Here is a 17,191-nt window from a genome sequence, read left to right on the forward strand (position 1 = left end):
GTTGGTGCAGAGGCTCATAAAAATGGCAGTTACTAAAATCTCCCTTAACTATCCTCCACCTTATCCAAAGAAGCTTCTTCTTATTTTGGAAAATCGAACAGAATGACTAAGCCAAGACATGTTAAAGAAGTTTGAAGAGAAAGAGCTGTAAGGAAAATGCAAGAGAAGGGAATGTTAGATATGAGTTCTAAATTTCTTTTCAAAGAATCAATAAGTCAGTATGTTCAATTCTTTGCCTTCTACTTTTAAACTTAACTTCCTCATAAAGCAACCTTTTTCGATCACCTGCTCCACCCTGACTCACTCCAATCACCTGCTCTGCCTTGACTCATTCTGATCACCTGCCCCACCCTGACTCACTCTGATTACCTGCTCCACCCTGACTCATTCTCCACCCTCATTCCATAACATTTTTCCTGCCAAACCACTCACCTTGTCACTCTCTTTAAATTAGCCAATCGGAATTAGATTAGCCTGTGTGGTCTAACCCTCGCCAATAGGGGAATGACACAGCAGCAAGGGCCATGTGCATCAGAAATAACCCCTTCCCCTCCCTTGTTCAGGTATGCACTCACCGTTGCTCCCTCTGTGAGGGCACAACCTTCTATATAAGTAAATTGCCTGAGAAGAAAAAAGGAAAATTTTATATTTGGTGCTATTTCTTTTGCAGCACCGAAACTTTATTTACAACACACTTAAAATGAGTTATATTTGTCATGGAAAAGAGTCAAATTCTGTAAAATATTTTAAAATATTTATTCTGCACTAAATATGAATAATCATGGCCCATGACACAACTCTCAGGAGGTCCTGAGAACATATGTCCGAGGTGATGGGGAACAGCTTCTTCTTAGACATTTTAGGGAGGCATTAGACATCAATCAAACACATTTAAAAGATGCATTAATTTTGTTCAGAAAGGTGGGACAACTCAAAGTGGGAGCTTCTAGGCTACAGGTAAATTTAAACATTTTCTGATTTGAATTGGTTGAGTTTGTCTAAATACCTGGGATCAATAGAGAGGAAATGTTCAAGTTAAGATAAAAGATGTTGGAGACCAAGGTTCTTTTGAAGTCCTCTGCTGGCTGCCTTCAGAGAAAATAGATGATAAATGTTTTTTATTCAGACCTTTAAAAGGTGTTAGATTTTTACTTATTCTCTTCAGGATTGGTAAGGCCTAGAAGAAAAAGATCTAGCTATGTTAACAGAGATTCTCTGCAGATGCACATGTACCCCTCACAAAGGATACCTTTGAAGGACCATTTCAAAATATGGCACAGAAACATGTTTTGAGGTCAAATATTTTGACTTTCTTCTTTGTCATATGTTTTGTAGTTTGTAAGGCATGACCCCCTAGACTCTTTACATAGGAATTTGGACAAGATAAAAAAATCAGAGCTTACACCTCATTCTCAAATACTTTTTTTTTACAGTTCTTCCCTGCAATATAACTACTTTTATGATAAACGTTGTTGACAACATAATATGCTAATATCAATAATTTCTAAATGTATTGTAATATTAAATTCACTCTATGTGCCTTCTGAAAAAATGAGAAAATGTACTTTTTATGTTCAAGTTGCACTTTTTTTTTTTTCCTTCAGACAGGACCTAGTTCTGTCACCCCAGCTGGAATGCAGTGGCAGGAACACTGCTCCTTGCACCCTCAACCTCTGGTGCTCAAGCAATCCTCCCGCCACACCTCCCAACTAGCTGGAGCTGCAGGCCCTCACCACCAAGCCCGGCTAATTTTTTAGTACTTTGTAGAGGGGTGGTCCCACTATGATGCTCAGGCTAGCCTTCAACTCCTGGATTCAAGCGATCAACCCACCTTTGCTTCCCAAAGTGTTGGGGTTACAGGCAAGCCACCACACCCATCCAATTGTAATCTATTTTAGGTGTTTTCTTTGTTATTCTCTCCTGAGTGTTCTATCAGGTGGGAATAACAAAGGCTATAAAATATGCAGTCTTTAAATGTTAGGATTTATTTTCATATAGAGAAAGATCATGAAATATTACTAAGAATACATTGCAGTCAAGTTATTCTGTTTTACTTGGGCCCTGAAAAAATATAACTAAGTTATAAAATTGGCTGGGCACATTGACTCACACCTGTAATCCCAGCACTTTGGGAGGTCGAGGCAGGTGGATGACCCTGAGGTCAGGAGATTGCGACTAGCCTGGCTAACATGGTGAAACCCCATCTGTACTAAAAATACAACAATTAGCTGGGTAAGGTGGCACAAAACTGTAATCTCAGCTACTCAGGAGATTGATGCAGGAGAATCTCTTGAATCCAGGAGGCAGAGGTTGCAGTGAGCCAAGATCTCACCACAGCTCTCCAGCCTGAGCAAAAGAGTGAGATTCTGTCTCAAAAAAATAAAAATAAAAATAAAAATAAAATGAAATTGTAAATCGCCTCATTTCTGCATGTAATAATTTTATGACAATATCTGTAAGTTAACATGTACTATGAACTATGTTTTTCTCCCACATCCCTAGCTATGGAAGAATTTATCTATCAAACACTAGTAATTAGCTAAAATATGATTACGTTTAGAAGGGAAATTAGCGTATCTAGAATATTAGCAAGTTTAAAAAAGCATAATGTCATCAGGCATGGTGGCTTGTGCCTGTAATCCGAGCATGATGGGAGGCTGAGGCAGGAGGATGGCTAGTGCCCAACAGTTGGAGACCAGCCTAGGCAACATAGCAAAACCTCATCTTTATGTTTTAAAAATTAATTAAGTTACTTATTTATTTTTGAGATTGAGTTTGGTTCTTGTTGCCTAGGCTGGGGTGCAATGGCACGGTCTCGGCTCACTGCAACATCTGCCTCCTGGGTTCAAATGATTCTCCTGCCTCAGCCTCCCAAGTAGCTGGGATTATTGCTGCTCACCATCATGCTGGGTTAATTTTTGTATTTTTAGTAGAGACGGGGTTTCACCGTGTTGGCCAGGCTGGTCTCCAAATCCTGACCTAAGATGATCCACCCACCTTGGCCTTCCAAAGTGCTGGGATTACAGACATGAGCCACCGTGCATGGCAAAAAAGTTTATTTTAATTAGAAATAATTAATAAATAGAACATGATAATGGGTACAAAAAATAGAATAAGACCTATTATTTCATAACACAACAGAATGACTGTAGTCAATGATTAAATTGTACATATAAAAATGGGGATGGCCAGGTGTGGTGGCTCAAACCTATAAGCCCCGTCTCTACCAAAAATACAAAAAAAACTGGGTGTGAGCCTGTAATCCCAGCTACTCGGGAGACTGAGGCATGAGAATCACTTAAACCCAGGGAGCAGAGGTTGCAGCGAGTGGAGACTGCACCACTGCATTCCAGACTGTGCGAAAGAGCTGGACTCCATCTCAAAAAACTAAACAAATGGCTGGGCACAGTGGCTCATGCCTGTAATCCCAGCACTTTGGGAGCCAAGGTGGGTGGATCCCCTGAGGTCAAGAGTTCGAGACCAGCCTGACCAACATGGTATAACCCTGTCTCTAAAAAAATACAAAATTAGACGAGGGTGATGGCTCATGCCTGTAATCTCAGATATTCAGGAGGCTGTGGCAGGACAATCACTTGAGCCAAGAAGGCAGAGGTTGCAGTGAGCTGAGATCGCACCACTAAACTCCAGGGTACACAAGAAGAGTGCAACTCCATCACACACACACACACAAAATGCTATAAACAGAACATCAGAAAAAAAATATAGAAAGTCACATGTATTCAAAAACCTTAAGCTTTTGAAAGCTGTTTTCCCAAGTACTCAAAAATGAGCCAATAACGATGCAAATATTATCTTTTTGTTTTTTGTTTTTTCTGGAGACAGAGATCACGCAACTGCACTCTAGCCTGGGTGACAGAGCGAGACTCCGTCTCAAAAAAAAAAAAAATAAAAAAAAAAATAAATAAATAAAAAATTATTAGGCCAGGCATGGTGGCTCTTTGGGAGGCTGAGGTGGGCCAATCGCCTCAGGTCAAAAGTTCAAGACCAGCCTGGTCAACATGGTGAAACCCCATCTCTACTAAAAATACAAAAAATTAACTGGGCCTGGTGGTGTGTGCCTGTAATCCCAGCTACTAGGGAGGCTGAGGCAGGAGAATTGGTTGAAGCTGAGAGGTGGAGGCTGCAGTGAGTCGAGATCATGCCACTGTCCTGCAGCCTGGGTAAAAGAGTGAGACTCCATCTCAAAAAAAAAAAAAAAAAAAAAAAAAAAAAATGTCAACTGAACTTGGAAAGCACCACACATTTGCACACTCACACAGACACAACCCTCTGATATGGCTCTAGACCAAATCCACAGGTTAAAAAGCCCTCAAATGAACTCTTGGGCCTTAAGCCTTTCAAAAGATCACCTGTTTCCTGTGAGGTTGGGGCTGTGGCCCTGATGTGCGAAGACTTAGGAACATCCGGTCATCATAGAAACCCTAAACAAAATAGAGAAGGAAATTTACCTCAACAATATAAAAGACCATCCATGAAATGACCACAGCTGAAATAACCAATCAGGAAAAATGGAATGCTTTTCCTGTAGGATCTCACATGATGCTAGAATGTTCTCACCCTTTCTATTCAATCAACACTGGCTGTCCTAACCAGAGCAATGAAATAGCAAAAGAAATCAAACTCATCCAAATCAGAAAGAAATAAATAAAATTTTTTGTTTGTAGATGACATGATCCTCTGTGTAGAAAGCCACAAAGACTCAACCAAAATATAAGTGGAACTAATAAACATTCAGTGGATTTGCAGAGTACAATATTAGCACCAAAATTAGTTGAATTTCCATGCATTAACAATAAAAAATTTTAAAAGGATATTAAGAAAACACTTCCATTTTGTAGAGAATTTAAACTAAGATATACTTAGGAATAAAGGTAAAAATGCAAGAAGTTTCTACCTTGAAATCTATGAACATTGATCAAGATGATTAAAAACATAGAGATACAACCAATATTGATAAGATTGGAAAACTTAATATCGTTAAATGATTATATAACCCAACATGATTTAGATTTAACACAACACGCATACAAATCCCTATCAGTTTTTGTCAAAGAAACAAAAAACAGGCTGGGAAAAGTGGCTAACCTGTGTTGGCCAGGCTGGTCTAAAACTTCTGACATCAAGTGATCTACCCACCTTGGGCTCCCAAAGTGCTGGGATTACAGGCATGAGCCACCACGGCCAGCTACTCTAAGCTATTTCTGACAAGACAGTGAAATGAGTGACACAGGAAAAGGGGCATCTAATCACCAATGTCACCGAAGGCTGACAAATCTTATTAAACAAAGGAAGTTCAGAATCTGTACTATAAAGCTTGCATTACTTGAAGCCATCTAATAGCATTAACTTGTTTTAAAAACCTGGGGGCAAATTAACATTACTTCTCAAATAAGGACACCAGGCCCACAGTGTTCATGTACTTCACCCCAATTTGCATGTACGGTAAGTGAGGGACAAGACTTGATCCTAGGCCTGAAGGATCCCACGACATGTACTTAAGCACAATAGTATGCCCAGGCAGTACAGGAAATGACCAGTCACAGAAAATACAAGAACAGAAAGAAATATATCAAGGGTGACACAAGGGCTGAGCTGGGACACAAGGGCTGAGCTGTGCTGCTGACAGTGGTCCTAAAGCTATCCCTCATGGATCATGTGCTGAGTCATCATGCCCTGCACACATTGATTTAGGCAGCCTCCTATAATTTTGTCCAGTGGATGAATAAGGTCTTGACTTACTCAGTGAGAGTGGTGTTGGAGGGGATGGGCTCATGGGGAAATTGGGGTGTTCAGCATTACAAAATTGATAGGCTGAAAAGAAACAGTATTTGCATCCAGATCAATGTACCATGTGAGGCAAGGCCAGGAAAGGAAGGGCAAGGGTGGAGGGCAGGAAGTAATGGACACGTAGGAGTGAACTTTGTGCATGCATGTCTGTGGGAATATAATTCCACTAGGATAGACCAAATCTTGAGCTTGGACAAAAGTGGAACTAATTTAGCAAATGGTAAAATATTGACCAGAGGTTAACTATACAAATTACAATATGGGCAAAGGACAAGAATGAACGACATTCAGGCCAGGTGCAGTGGCTCATGCTTGTAATCCCACCACTTTGGGAGGCTGATGCAGGCAGATCATGAGGTCAGGAGTTCAGGACAGCCTGACCAACATGGTGAAACCCTGTCTCTACTAACAATACAGCTCTTGCTCACCCTCTCCCTCTCCCTCTCCCCACGGTCTCCCTCTCCCTCTCTTTCCACGGTCTCCCTCTGATGCTGAGCCGAAGCTGGACTGTACTGCTGCCATCTCGGCTCACTGCAACCTCCCTGCCTGATTCTCCTGCCTCAGCCTGCCCAGTGCCTGCGATTGCAGGTGTGCGCCGCCAAGCCTGACTGGTTTTCGTATTTTTTTGGTGGAGACGGGGTTTTGCTGTGTTGGCCGGGCTGGTCTCCAGCTCCTAACCGCGAGTGATCTGCCAGCCTCGGCCTCCCGAGGTGCCAGGATTGCAGATGGAGTCTCGTTCACTCAGTGCTCAATGTTGCCCAGGCTGGAGTGCAGTGGCCTGATCTCGGCTAGCTACAACCTCCACCTCCCAGCCGCCTGCCTTGGCCTCCCAAAGTGCCGACATTGCAACCTCTGCCCGGCCGCCACCCCGTCTGGGAAGTGAGGAGCGTCTCTGCCTGGCCGCCCATCGTCTGGGATGTGAGAAGCCTGCCCCCGCCCGGCTAGCCGCCCAGTCCGGGAGGGAGGTGGGGGGCAGTCCCCGCCCGGCCAGCTGCCCCATCCCGGAGGGAGGTGGGGGGCAGCCCCCGCCCGGCCAGCCGCCCTGTCTGGGAGGGAGGTGGGGGGCGCCTCCGTCCGGCCGCCGCCCCGTCCGGGAGGTGGGGGGCACCTCTGCCTGGCCACCCCTTCTGAGAAGTAAGGAGCCCCTCTGCCCGGCTGCCACCCCGTCTGGGAGGTGTACCCAACAGCTCATTGAGAACGGGCCATGATGATGATGGTGGTTTTCTCCAATAGAAAAGGGGGAAATGTGGGGAAAAGATAGAGAAATCAGATTGTTACTGTGTCTGTGTAGAAAGAAGTAGACATAGGAGACTCCATTTTGTTCTGTACTAAGAAAAATTCTTCTGCCTTGGGATGCTGTTGATCTATGACCTTACCCCCAACCCGGTGCTCTCTGAAACATGTGCTGTGTCCACTCAGGGTTAAATGGATTAAGGGCGGTGCAAGATGGGCTTTGTTAAACAGATGCTTGAAGGCAGCATGCTTGTTAAGAGTCATCACCACTCCCTAATCTCAAGTACCCAGGGACACAAACACTCTGCCTAGGAAAACCAGAGACCTTTGTTCACTTGTTTATCTGCTGACCTTCCCTCCACTGTTGTCCTATGACCCTGCCAAATCCCCCTATGTGAGAAACACCCAAGAATGATCAATAAAAAAAAAAAAAAAAGAAAAAGAAAAAAATAAAGGAAGAAGATACAATAAAAAAAAAACAAAAAACAAAAAACAATCAAAATCAGCCTGCAGTTCACACCACAAAGCATGAGTGAGACTGGGCTGGAAGTTGGTGAGGGGCATTTTGCTTTTGAATATTAAAGACAGACAAATTGAGAAGTAAAAAAAAAAAAAAAAAAAAATACAAAAATTAGCCGGGTGAGGTGGTGCATGCCTGTAATCCCAGCTACTCAGGAGGCTAAGGCAGGAGAATTGCTTGAACCCTGGCAGTGGAGGTTGCAGTGAGCTGAGATGTGGCCACTTCACACCAGCCTGGGTGACAGAGTGAGACTCTGTCTCAAAAAGAAAAAAAGAAAAAGAGATCCAAAAAATCAGCAGTATGGTGGTCTGAGGTAAAAGCAGTTTTACGTCTCTTAAATTAAATGGCCTCTGATTTCCAGTGTCAAATGTATACTCAACAAAATCCCCCTTGTAGATTGCAGAATTGTGTATACACATGAAAAAATGAGTAAACTCTATGAAGAGTACAGCAATGGGGGAGACCACGGGCGTGAAGAATGATCCCCTAGCTGAGTAGGTAGAGATCGGTTTGTGAAAAAAGAGCCAGGCCAGAGGGGATGGCTCATGCCTGTAATCCCAACACTTTGGGAAGTGGAGGTGGGTGGATCATGAGGTCAGGAGTTCAAGACCAGCCTGACTAGCATGCTGAAACCCCATCTCTACTAAAAAAATACAAAACGTTAGCTGGGCATGGTGGCACGTGCCCATCATCCCAGATGCTTGGGAGGCTGAGGCAGGAGAACTGCTTGAACCTGGAAGTTGGAGGTTGCAGTGAGCCGAGATTGCACCACTGCACTACAACCTGGGTGACAGAGTGAGACTCTGTCTCAAAAAACAAAACAAAACAAAACAGACCCAGATGGAGATTGTTGCCTACATATGTGATTGGTCAAATTAGTGAAGAAAAACAATAATGCGCTAACTAAAATGTTTGCATGTGAAAATTAGAGGATAAGGCCAGGCTCGGTGGCTCAAGCCTGTAATCCTAGCATTTTGGGAGGTCAAGGCAGGTAGATCACAAGATCAGTAGTTCAAGACCAGACTGGCCAAGATGGTGAAACCCCGTCTTACTAAAAATATAAAAATTAGCCAGGCATGGTGGCAGGCACCTATAATCCCAGCTACTTGGGAGGCTGAGGCAGGAGAATCACTTGAACCTGGGGGACAGAGGTTGCAGTGAGCTGAGATTGCACCATTGCACTCCAGCCTGGGTGACAGAGCGAGACTTCATCTCAAAAAAAAAAAAAAAAAAAGGAAAAAGAAAAAAAAACTTGAGGGTAAATCTTGTTTCTTATGTAAAAACAAGGGTGTCTCTTTTCCTGGTTCCTACATTATTTGAAGTCATATCCCTGGACTTTTAAACACAATCTCTGGAATAAATGAGACATGAAAAGTGAAGGTGACAGACTAGCAAATGCCAGGCCCTCATATCCTCATGGAGACACCAGCTCAACAAAAATGTTTCATCAAAAATATCTTTGTAGGCCAGGCATGGCTCACGCCTGTAATCCCAGTACTTTGGGAGACCAAGGTGGGTGTATCACCTGAGGTAAAGAGTTCAAGACCAGCCTGGCCAACATAGTGAAACCCTGTCTCTACTAAAAATACAAAAATTAAGCCAAGTGTGGTGGTACATGCCTGTAATCCCAGCTACTCGGGAGGCTGAGGCCGGAGAATCACTTGAACCCAGGAGGCAGAGGTTGCAGTGAGCTGAGATCACACAACTGCCTCCACCCTGGGTGACAGAGCAAGACTCCATCTCAAAAAAAAAAGAAATGAACACTAAAATATGGGGATTTCATTCAACCTCACAAGCTCCCTTAATAAGATTGATGAAAACCATATCTGTTACAGGGTTGATTCTACAACACATTGAACAAAGGTTTTCTTGTTAAAAATGAACAGTGACACATATTGGTATGAAAAATGTGAAATGAACAACAGTTCAATCAAGAGCCTCATATGAGGCTGTGAGCCCAAATGACATCCTCAGTAGGAGGAATTTTAACACCACTGACTGCTGCTTAGAGAAGATGATCATTAGTTTATGGGATGAACATTGCCACAGTGCCACTGAGAGAAACTTTTATGATGCTCCTCAAAAACCAGAATGGCTCAGGCATGGTGGCTCATGCCTGTAATCCCAGCACTTTGGGAAGCCAAGGTGGGTGGATCACCTGCGGTCAGGAGTTCAAGACCAGCTTGGGCACCAAGGTGAAACTCCGACTCTACTAAAAATACAAAAACTGGCCAGGTGTGGTGGAGCATGCTTATAATCCCTGCTACAAGGGAGGCTCAGGCAGGAGAATTGCTTGAACCCAGAAGGTGGAGGTTGCAATGAGCACAGATTGCACCACTGCACTCCAGCATGGGTGACAAAAAGAGACTGTATCTCAAAAAAATAAATAAATAAATAAAAGAAAGCATGACAGCTGGAAACACTTATCAGTCAGTGTGATGCTTTCTATCTCATATCCTGGTCCACGCTGACAATTCTGCTCAGGGTTTCCAGGGCGCCTCTGCCTAGAGCAGATGATGTTCAATCATAATAGTCAAAGTGTTCTTCATGAATTTTCTGTTTTTATGCAAACTCACTCCATAGGGGAGTGCCTAACAAGCTATCCATGACTGATAAGAGGGTCATCACTGCAGAAAACAATGACACGTACATCAAAAGCATGTATGGGGGCTGGGCACAGTGGCTCACACCGGTAAGCCCAGCACTTTGAGAGGCTGAGACGGGTGGATCACCTGAGGTTGGGGTTCGAGAACAGACTGACCAACATGGAGAAGTCCTGTCACTACTAAAAATACAAAATTAGCCAGGCGTGGTGGCACATGCTGGTAATCCCAGCTACTTGGGAGGCTGAGGGAGGAGAATTGCTTGAACCTTGGAGACAGAGGTTGTGGTAAGAAGAGATCACACCACTGCACTCCACCCTGGACAACAAGAGGGAAACTGTCTCAAAAACAAACAAACAAGAAAGCAGGCATGGGGCAAAATCACAAAAGAGAACACATAACCAGGAAGAGCCAAGATAGACAAGAGCAGATTTCTCATGTTTGCAGGGACATATTCATCACCCACAGACTCTAGGTACCTGTAGCTCTCCCACATCACTTGCCTGTATAAAGCCCTCTGCACAGGGTTCAGGCATTTCCACTCCTCCAAAGAGAATTCTATAGCCACATCCCTGAAAGTAAAAAGTCCCTAAAATGAAACACACATTTCCACAAAACATTATGGAGGAGTCAGTTATCACCTTCCCACAAAATGAGAAAAGAGAAAATAAGTACTAGTTTGATCAAAGACTGTGTTCTGACAAACCCACGTTAAGGTATTTTTGCACATTTTTTCTCCACAGTTGTGTTTTATTGTACTTTTCCACGAAAGATTTTAAGATCCCTTAAGTCACTGTGGAAGTCTCGGTTTTATGGACAATGTAAAAAATATACAAATAAAAAGGAAACACAGGGCTTGGCGTGGTGGCTCATGCCTGTAATCAAAACACTTTGGGAGGCCAAGCCGGGCAGATCATTTGAGGTCAAGAGTTGGAAACCAGCCTGGCCAACATGGTAAAACCTCTTCTCTACTAAAAATATAAAAAGTAGCCAGGCATGGTGGCAGGCACCTGTAATCCCAGCTACACAGGAAGCTGAGGTAGGAGAATCACGAGCCCAGGAGACAGAGGCTGCAGTGAGTTGAGATCACACCACTGCACTCCAGCCTGGGTGACAGACTGTCTCAAAAAAAAAAAAAAAAAAAGCAAACAAACACAGAGTTTTCTCTACAGAGAGTATGTTCAACATAACAGGTGATATTCATTACCTAGATGAGCTGAAATACAAGTGGTGTCTAGAGAGGACAAAGTCCAATGAATTTGATAGAAAAGAAAAGAGAGTAAAGTCCGAAACTGAAAACTGTCGTGATCACAGCAATAGCCATGACTAACATTTTTGAATGCTTCCCATGTGCTATACACTGTTCTAAGTGCTTCCCATGTCTTAAGCCATGAAATAACATACTGTCCCATGAAGAAAGGTCTGTACTTGGAGACAAGTGCATCACACACACTCTAGGAAACTTGCCACAAATCAAATACCTAAAAATGTCAACACAAGCACCTGAAACCAGATGTCTGGGATTCAGATTTGAATATAACCACCTAAGTAACAGATACAGCTTCAAAACTAAACTGACACAGGTTTATCTAATGGAGAGAACATGAAATAGGTTCAAGGGTAAGAACATGGAGCATCCTACAAGGTCATTGAATGGACACACAGGGCATGAATATAATACTGTACAATCCTTCTTACTATTTTTCCTTTTAAGACAGAGTCTCACTCTGTCAACCAGCCTGAAGTGCAGTGGCACAATCTCAGCTCACTGCAACCTCGTTTGCCCAGGTCTAAGCAATTCTCCTGCCTCAGCCTCCCAAGTAGCTGGGATTACAGGTACCTGCCACCACACCCAGCTAATTTTTGTATTTTTAGTAGAGACGAGGTTTCACCATCTTGGCCAGGCTGGTATTGAATTCCCGACCTCATGATTCACCCTCTTCAGCCTCCCAAAGTGCTGGGATTACAGGCATGAGCCACCGTGCCTGGCCTGTTTTTACTATTAACTCATTATTGTGATAGTTGACAACAATGAAAAATACTTAAAATTATTAAAATTATAAAAAAAAAACTTATTGCAAATGATGTGTTTTCTACGTAACCATGGACTTATCCATCCATGTATTCTCCCAAGATGGGAGGATCCCTAGAGGTCAGTAGATCAAGGCTATAGTGAGCTATGATTGCACCACTGCACTTCACCCTGGACAGAATAAAAATACAATATAAAAAATAATTCCGGAAGTGGTGGCTCATGCCTGAAATCCCAACACTTTGGGAGGCTGAGGTGGGCAGATCACAAGGTCAGGAGTTCAAGACCAGCCTGGCCAACATGGTGAAACCCCATCTCTACTAAAAACACAAAAATTACCCAGGCATGGCAGTGCATACCTGTAGGAGGCTGAGGCAGAATTGCTTGAACCCAGGAGTCAGAGGTTGCACTGAGCTGAGATTGCACCACTGCTCTCCAGCCTAGGCAACAAAGCGAGACTCCATCTCAAAAAACAAGAAAAAGAAAAAGAAAAGACGTAGCTATGTATGGTGACACATGCCTATTCTTCCAGCTCTTTGGGAGGCTAAAGTGGGGATCACTTGAGCCCAGAAGTTCAAGGCTGCTGTAAACTAGAATTTTGCCATTGTACTCCAGACCTGGGCCACAGAGCGACACCTTCTCTCTCTCTCTCTCTCTTTTTTTTTCTAGATGGAGTCTCTCTCTGTTGCCCAGGCTGGAGTACAGTGGCACCATCTCGGATTACTGCAACCTCCACCTTCCGGGTTCAAGTGATTCTCCTGCCTCAGCCTTTTGAGTAGCTGAGATTATAGGCATGTGCCACCACACCCAGCTAATTTTTGTATTTTTAGTAGAGATGAGGTTTCACCATGTTGGCCAGGCTGCTCTCAAACTCCTGACTTCAAGTGATCCACCCGCCTTGGCCTCCCAAAGTGCTGGGATTACAGGGGTGAGCCACCACACCCAGCCCCACATTTACATTATGGTATCTTGACTTGATCCTCAGCTCCTCAGCTGCCCTGTGACTGTGTGTGTGTGTGTGTGTGTGTGTGTGTGTGTGTGTATGCTCACGTGCTGTGACAGGCAAGGAAAAGCCAGTAGAGCATCATCGCCACTGGCCTGGCAGGAGGAGGTGGCCCTTGGGCTGCAGTTCACTGTGCTGTTTGCACTCTGATCCTTGGAAGAATCTTTCCTGAAGTCACGGAGCCTCCAGCTCCTCCAGAACAGAACTAGTTGTGTAGGAATGTGTCCTTCATGTCCCTCAGGTCCCTGACCTTCTCCCCACCCTTCCTGAAGGGAATCCAGGACCCTCACTCTGAGCGCATCACCTGCTGGTGGCAAAGTCCCTGCCCATAATGGCCAAACTGGGTCCTGGTGATGTGCAGAGCATGGAAGACCTGGGAGCTGGAGTGAGGCAGTTGACACAGATGACAAAAACGGAGATGCCTCAGGACTGGCTGAAGACACAGGGTCTGGTCTGTAGGGCTTTTCTGACCTTAGTGAGGCCTTCTCCTCTTATTTTGACTACAACAAATTGCCACAGGAAGTTTAGATCAATTAGAGTTGAAATTTCCAGAAGAAATGTGGGAACATCCTCACATTTGCCCCAGCCCCTCAGTCTTCCCTGAGGACACCTCAGCATCTAAACTGCAACCCCAGAGTAGGTGCTGCTGTTGTCCTGTGGCCAAGATGGTAATTGTGCATCCTTCAAGTAAGGGAGACACAACACACAAAGTAATCCATGCAGAAGGGTGTTTCTGGGCAGGCACAGTGACTCCCGTCTGTAATTCCAGTACACCGGGAGACCAAGGCAGGTGGATCACCTGAGGTCACGAGTTTCAGATTAGCCATGCCAACATGGTGAAACCCTGTCTCTACTAAAAATACAAAAATTGAGCTGGGTGCAGGGCTCATGCCTGTAATCCTAGCACTCTGGGAGGCTGAGGCTGGTGGATCACTTGAGGTTAGGAGTTTGAGACCAGCCTGGCCAACATTGTGAAACTGCATCTCTACTAAAAACATAAAAAGTAGCCTGGCTTGGTGGGCATCTGTAATCCCAGCTACTCGGGAGGCTGAGGCAGGAGAATTGCTTGAACTCTGGTGGTGGAGGTTGTAGTGAGGCGAGATCACACCACTACACTCCAGCCTGGGTGACAGAGTGAGACTCAAAAATAAAATATAATAAAATAAAAATAAAAATACAAAAATTAACCAGGTGTGGTGGCACACACCTGTAATCCCAGCTACTTGGGAGGCTGAGGCACAAAAATCACTTGAAGCTAGGAGACAAAGATTGCGGTGAACCAAGATCACAAGAGTGCACTCATAGTTTGGACAATAGAGTGAGACTCTATCTAAAAAAAAAAAGAAAGAAAGAAAGAAAAAGCACTTCTGATATGATTGATGCAGAGATAATAAAACCTGAGTAACGTGATAGAGACTGACGGGCAGAGGGAACTTCAGATGGGGGTGGGAGGGCATGGGAGACAGCTCTGAGCCTAGAACTGAAGGAGGAGAAAGGGACAATGCAGTGATCATTTAGGGACATAGGGTAAGAGCAGGGACAATGACCTGAGACAGAAAAGGTTTTGGTGTTTGGGAAAAAAAAAATGTGACTGGGGCAGAGGGAGACATGAGATGAGGGCAAGCTCCCAGGAGGAGGCTGGACACTGGCAGGGGCCCTGGACACAGGGCTGTGGAGCCACAGTGAGGAGTGGGACTTTTGTCCTGGGGAACACGGGAAGCCAGTGGAGGGTTCCCTGCCAGGCAATGACATGACCTGCTTTAGATTTGGCTGTGATGTCCTCATACAGAGAAAGGCCCCGAAGATGGTCTCTGTGTCTGAGTCTACAACTCTGTTTCTTCCATTCTTCTGCTTTTCTTCATTTTTGGGGTACTGCATCCCATTTAAAATTCTAGTTACAACTGGGCACTCCCCTCTCACAGAAGAAAAGCCACACCCAGACACACACTATTTTGCCAATCATTTCAGTGGCCAGGGTCACTCGGGTTGAGCTTTTCTGGTCTAGCACCTCATCTCCAAGTTTCAGGGATGCTCACTGGGCTCAGAGCAGGGACATTTTCACCAAGTTACCCTGAGAAGATCTGAGATGAGTGAGAAGGCGTGTCTGAATTCCTACATGGGGGCCTGGAAGGGCTAACGGGAAGGGTTGGTCTTTATCACCCCATCCTTGAAAATTACAGAAGCATCTTTCACATACCTGGGCTAAAGAAACTTCCTTTACAAAGTTCTGATGCCACTGATTCCTGACATTTAATTCTTCCTTAAAAAAAATCACAGTAACATTCATAAAATGCAGAAGTGTGAACACACAGTTATTGACCTTGAAAACAGGGAAAGAAAGTCAGCTGTAGAACTAAGACATAAGCGAATTGTTTCAATCAAGAATATATGGGTGGTCAGGCACGGTGGCTCATGCCTGTAATCCCAGCATATTGGGAGGTCGACGTGGGTGGATCACCTGAGGTCAGGAGCTCGAGACCAGCCTGGCAAACATGGTGAAACTTCGTCTCTACTAAAAATACAAAAAATGAGCCAGGCATGGTGGCAGGCAACTGTAATCCCAGCTACTCAGGAGGCTGAAGCAGGAGAATCACTTAAATCCTGGAGGCAAATGTTTCTGCAAGCTGAGATGACACCATTGCACTTCCAGCCTGGGGAACAAGAGTGTAACTGTCAAAAAAAAAAAAAAAAAATACAGGAGTGCTTCTGGAACAGCATTCCATGCCAAGCCAACCCATCTTTCAACATTTGTCCAAACGCACCAGAGGGCCTTGAGGGAAACATGCACTTAATAGCTCTCAGCTCAACATTTTAACAAATGACATAAGGAAAGAAAACTGAAAAATAGACTAACTGGTTAAACTACATTTTGATGTTAAGGTAAAAGGTCACTGACCTCTTTACCAGGTACACATTGAAACAATCAAACTTCTGTATGAGGTACCAAAGGTTTCCAATAAATAGTAAAAACTAGAAAGCATGCAGACCTCGATCTGAACTGGATGCAACTAATTTCAAACTGAAACTATTTTTAAATTGTTTTAAAAAAAAATCTAACAAACTCTGAGGTCAACGGGAACATAACTGGAACATATACATGTACAGAAAGGAATGATGTGAGCTGGTTATAGGATGCCACAAAGGCATCTTTCAGAAGTGATTATGTATTTAAAAAGATACTCTTAAAACTAAGATTTTTCTCAAACTCCAACTGCAAAAAAATTACATATATATATATAAATAAATGAGAAACCAGAAAGAAAAAAAAAAAGAAATCTATTACACAACAAGAACAAAAGCACTTTTGATATCCCTTTTATTTTTTATTTTTGTTTGTTTTTCTGAGATGGAGACTCGCTATGCCACCCAGGCTGCAGTGCAGTGACATGATTTCAGCTCACTGCAACCTCTACCTCCCAGGTTCAAGTGATTCTGTACTTCATCCTCCTGGGCAGCTGGAACTATAGGTGCACGCCACCATGCCTGGCTAAGTCTTGTATTTTTCATAGAGACGGCGCTTCACCATGTTGGCCAGGCTGCTCTTGAACTCCTGACCTTAGGTGATTCTCTCACCTTGGTCTCCCAAAGTGCTGGGATTACAGGCATGAGATACCACACCTGGCTTTGATGTCCATTTTAGAAAGTACTATGGGCTGGGTGCAGTGGCTCACACCTGTAATCCCAGCACTTTGGGAGGTCGAGGTGAGCAGATCACCTGAGGTCAGGAGTTTGAGAACAGCCTGTCTAACATGGAGAAACCCTGTCTCTACTAAAAATACAAAATTGGCCCAGAGTGGTGGCGCATGCCTGTAATCCCAACTACTCAGGAGGCTAAGGCAGGAGAATTGCTTGAACCCAGGAAGCAGAGGTTGCCGTAAGCTGAGATTGCAACATTGCCCTCCAGCCTGAGCAACAAGAGTAAAACTCCATCTCAAAAAAAAAAAAAAAAAAAGTACTATGTAGGCCAGGCGCAGTGCCTCAACCCTGTAATC

General features: G+C 44.1%; 2 protein-coding genes across 4 annotated transcripts in view; both read right to left on the minus strand.

Moving 5' to 3' along the window:
• Positions 1 to 17,191, minus strand: part of ZNF83 (zinc finger protein 83) — a 97,331-nt gene that overhangs the window by 52,804 nt on the left and 27,336 nt on the right. The gene's annotated exons all lie outside the window — the stretch shown is intronic.
• Positions 1 to 17,191, minus strand: part of LOC101130023 (zinc finger protein 816) — a 46,312-nt gene that overhangs the window by 25,252 nt on the left and 3,869 nt on the right. Inside the window, exons 1-3 of one of the 3 annotated variants that reach the window (XM_063701603.1) lie at positions 4,371 to 4,443; positions 1,007 to 1,089; positions 576 to 621 (exon numbers count right to left, since the gene is read on the minus strand). The exons of 1 other annotated variant lie outside the window; for it this stretch is intronic. Coding sequence is in view for 1 of the 2 variants with exons in the window: in XM_055370362.2 (XP_055226337.1) it covers positions 576 to 621; positions 4,371 to 4,424 (100 nt within the window). In the remaining variant the exon portion in view is untranslated. Of the gene's footprint in view, positions 1 to 575; positions 622 to 1,006; positions 1,090 to 4,370; positions 4,444 to 17,191 lie in introns of those variants that run through there. One more of the 3 variants, XM_055370362.2, reaches the window with a different exon arrangement.

This window comes from Gorilla gorilla, chromosome 20, assembly GCF_029281585.2.
Source record: "Gorilla gorilla gorilla isolate KB3781 chromosome 20, NHGRI_mGorGor1-v2.1_pri, whole genome shotgun sequence".
Classification (NCBI taxonomy): domain Eukaryota; kingdom Metazoa; phylum Chordata; class Mammalia; order Primates; family Hominidae; genus Gorilla; species Gorilla gorilla.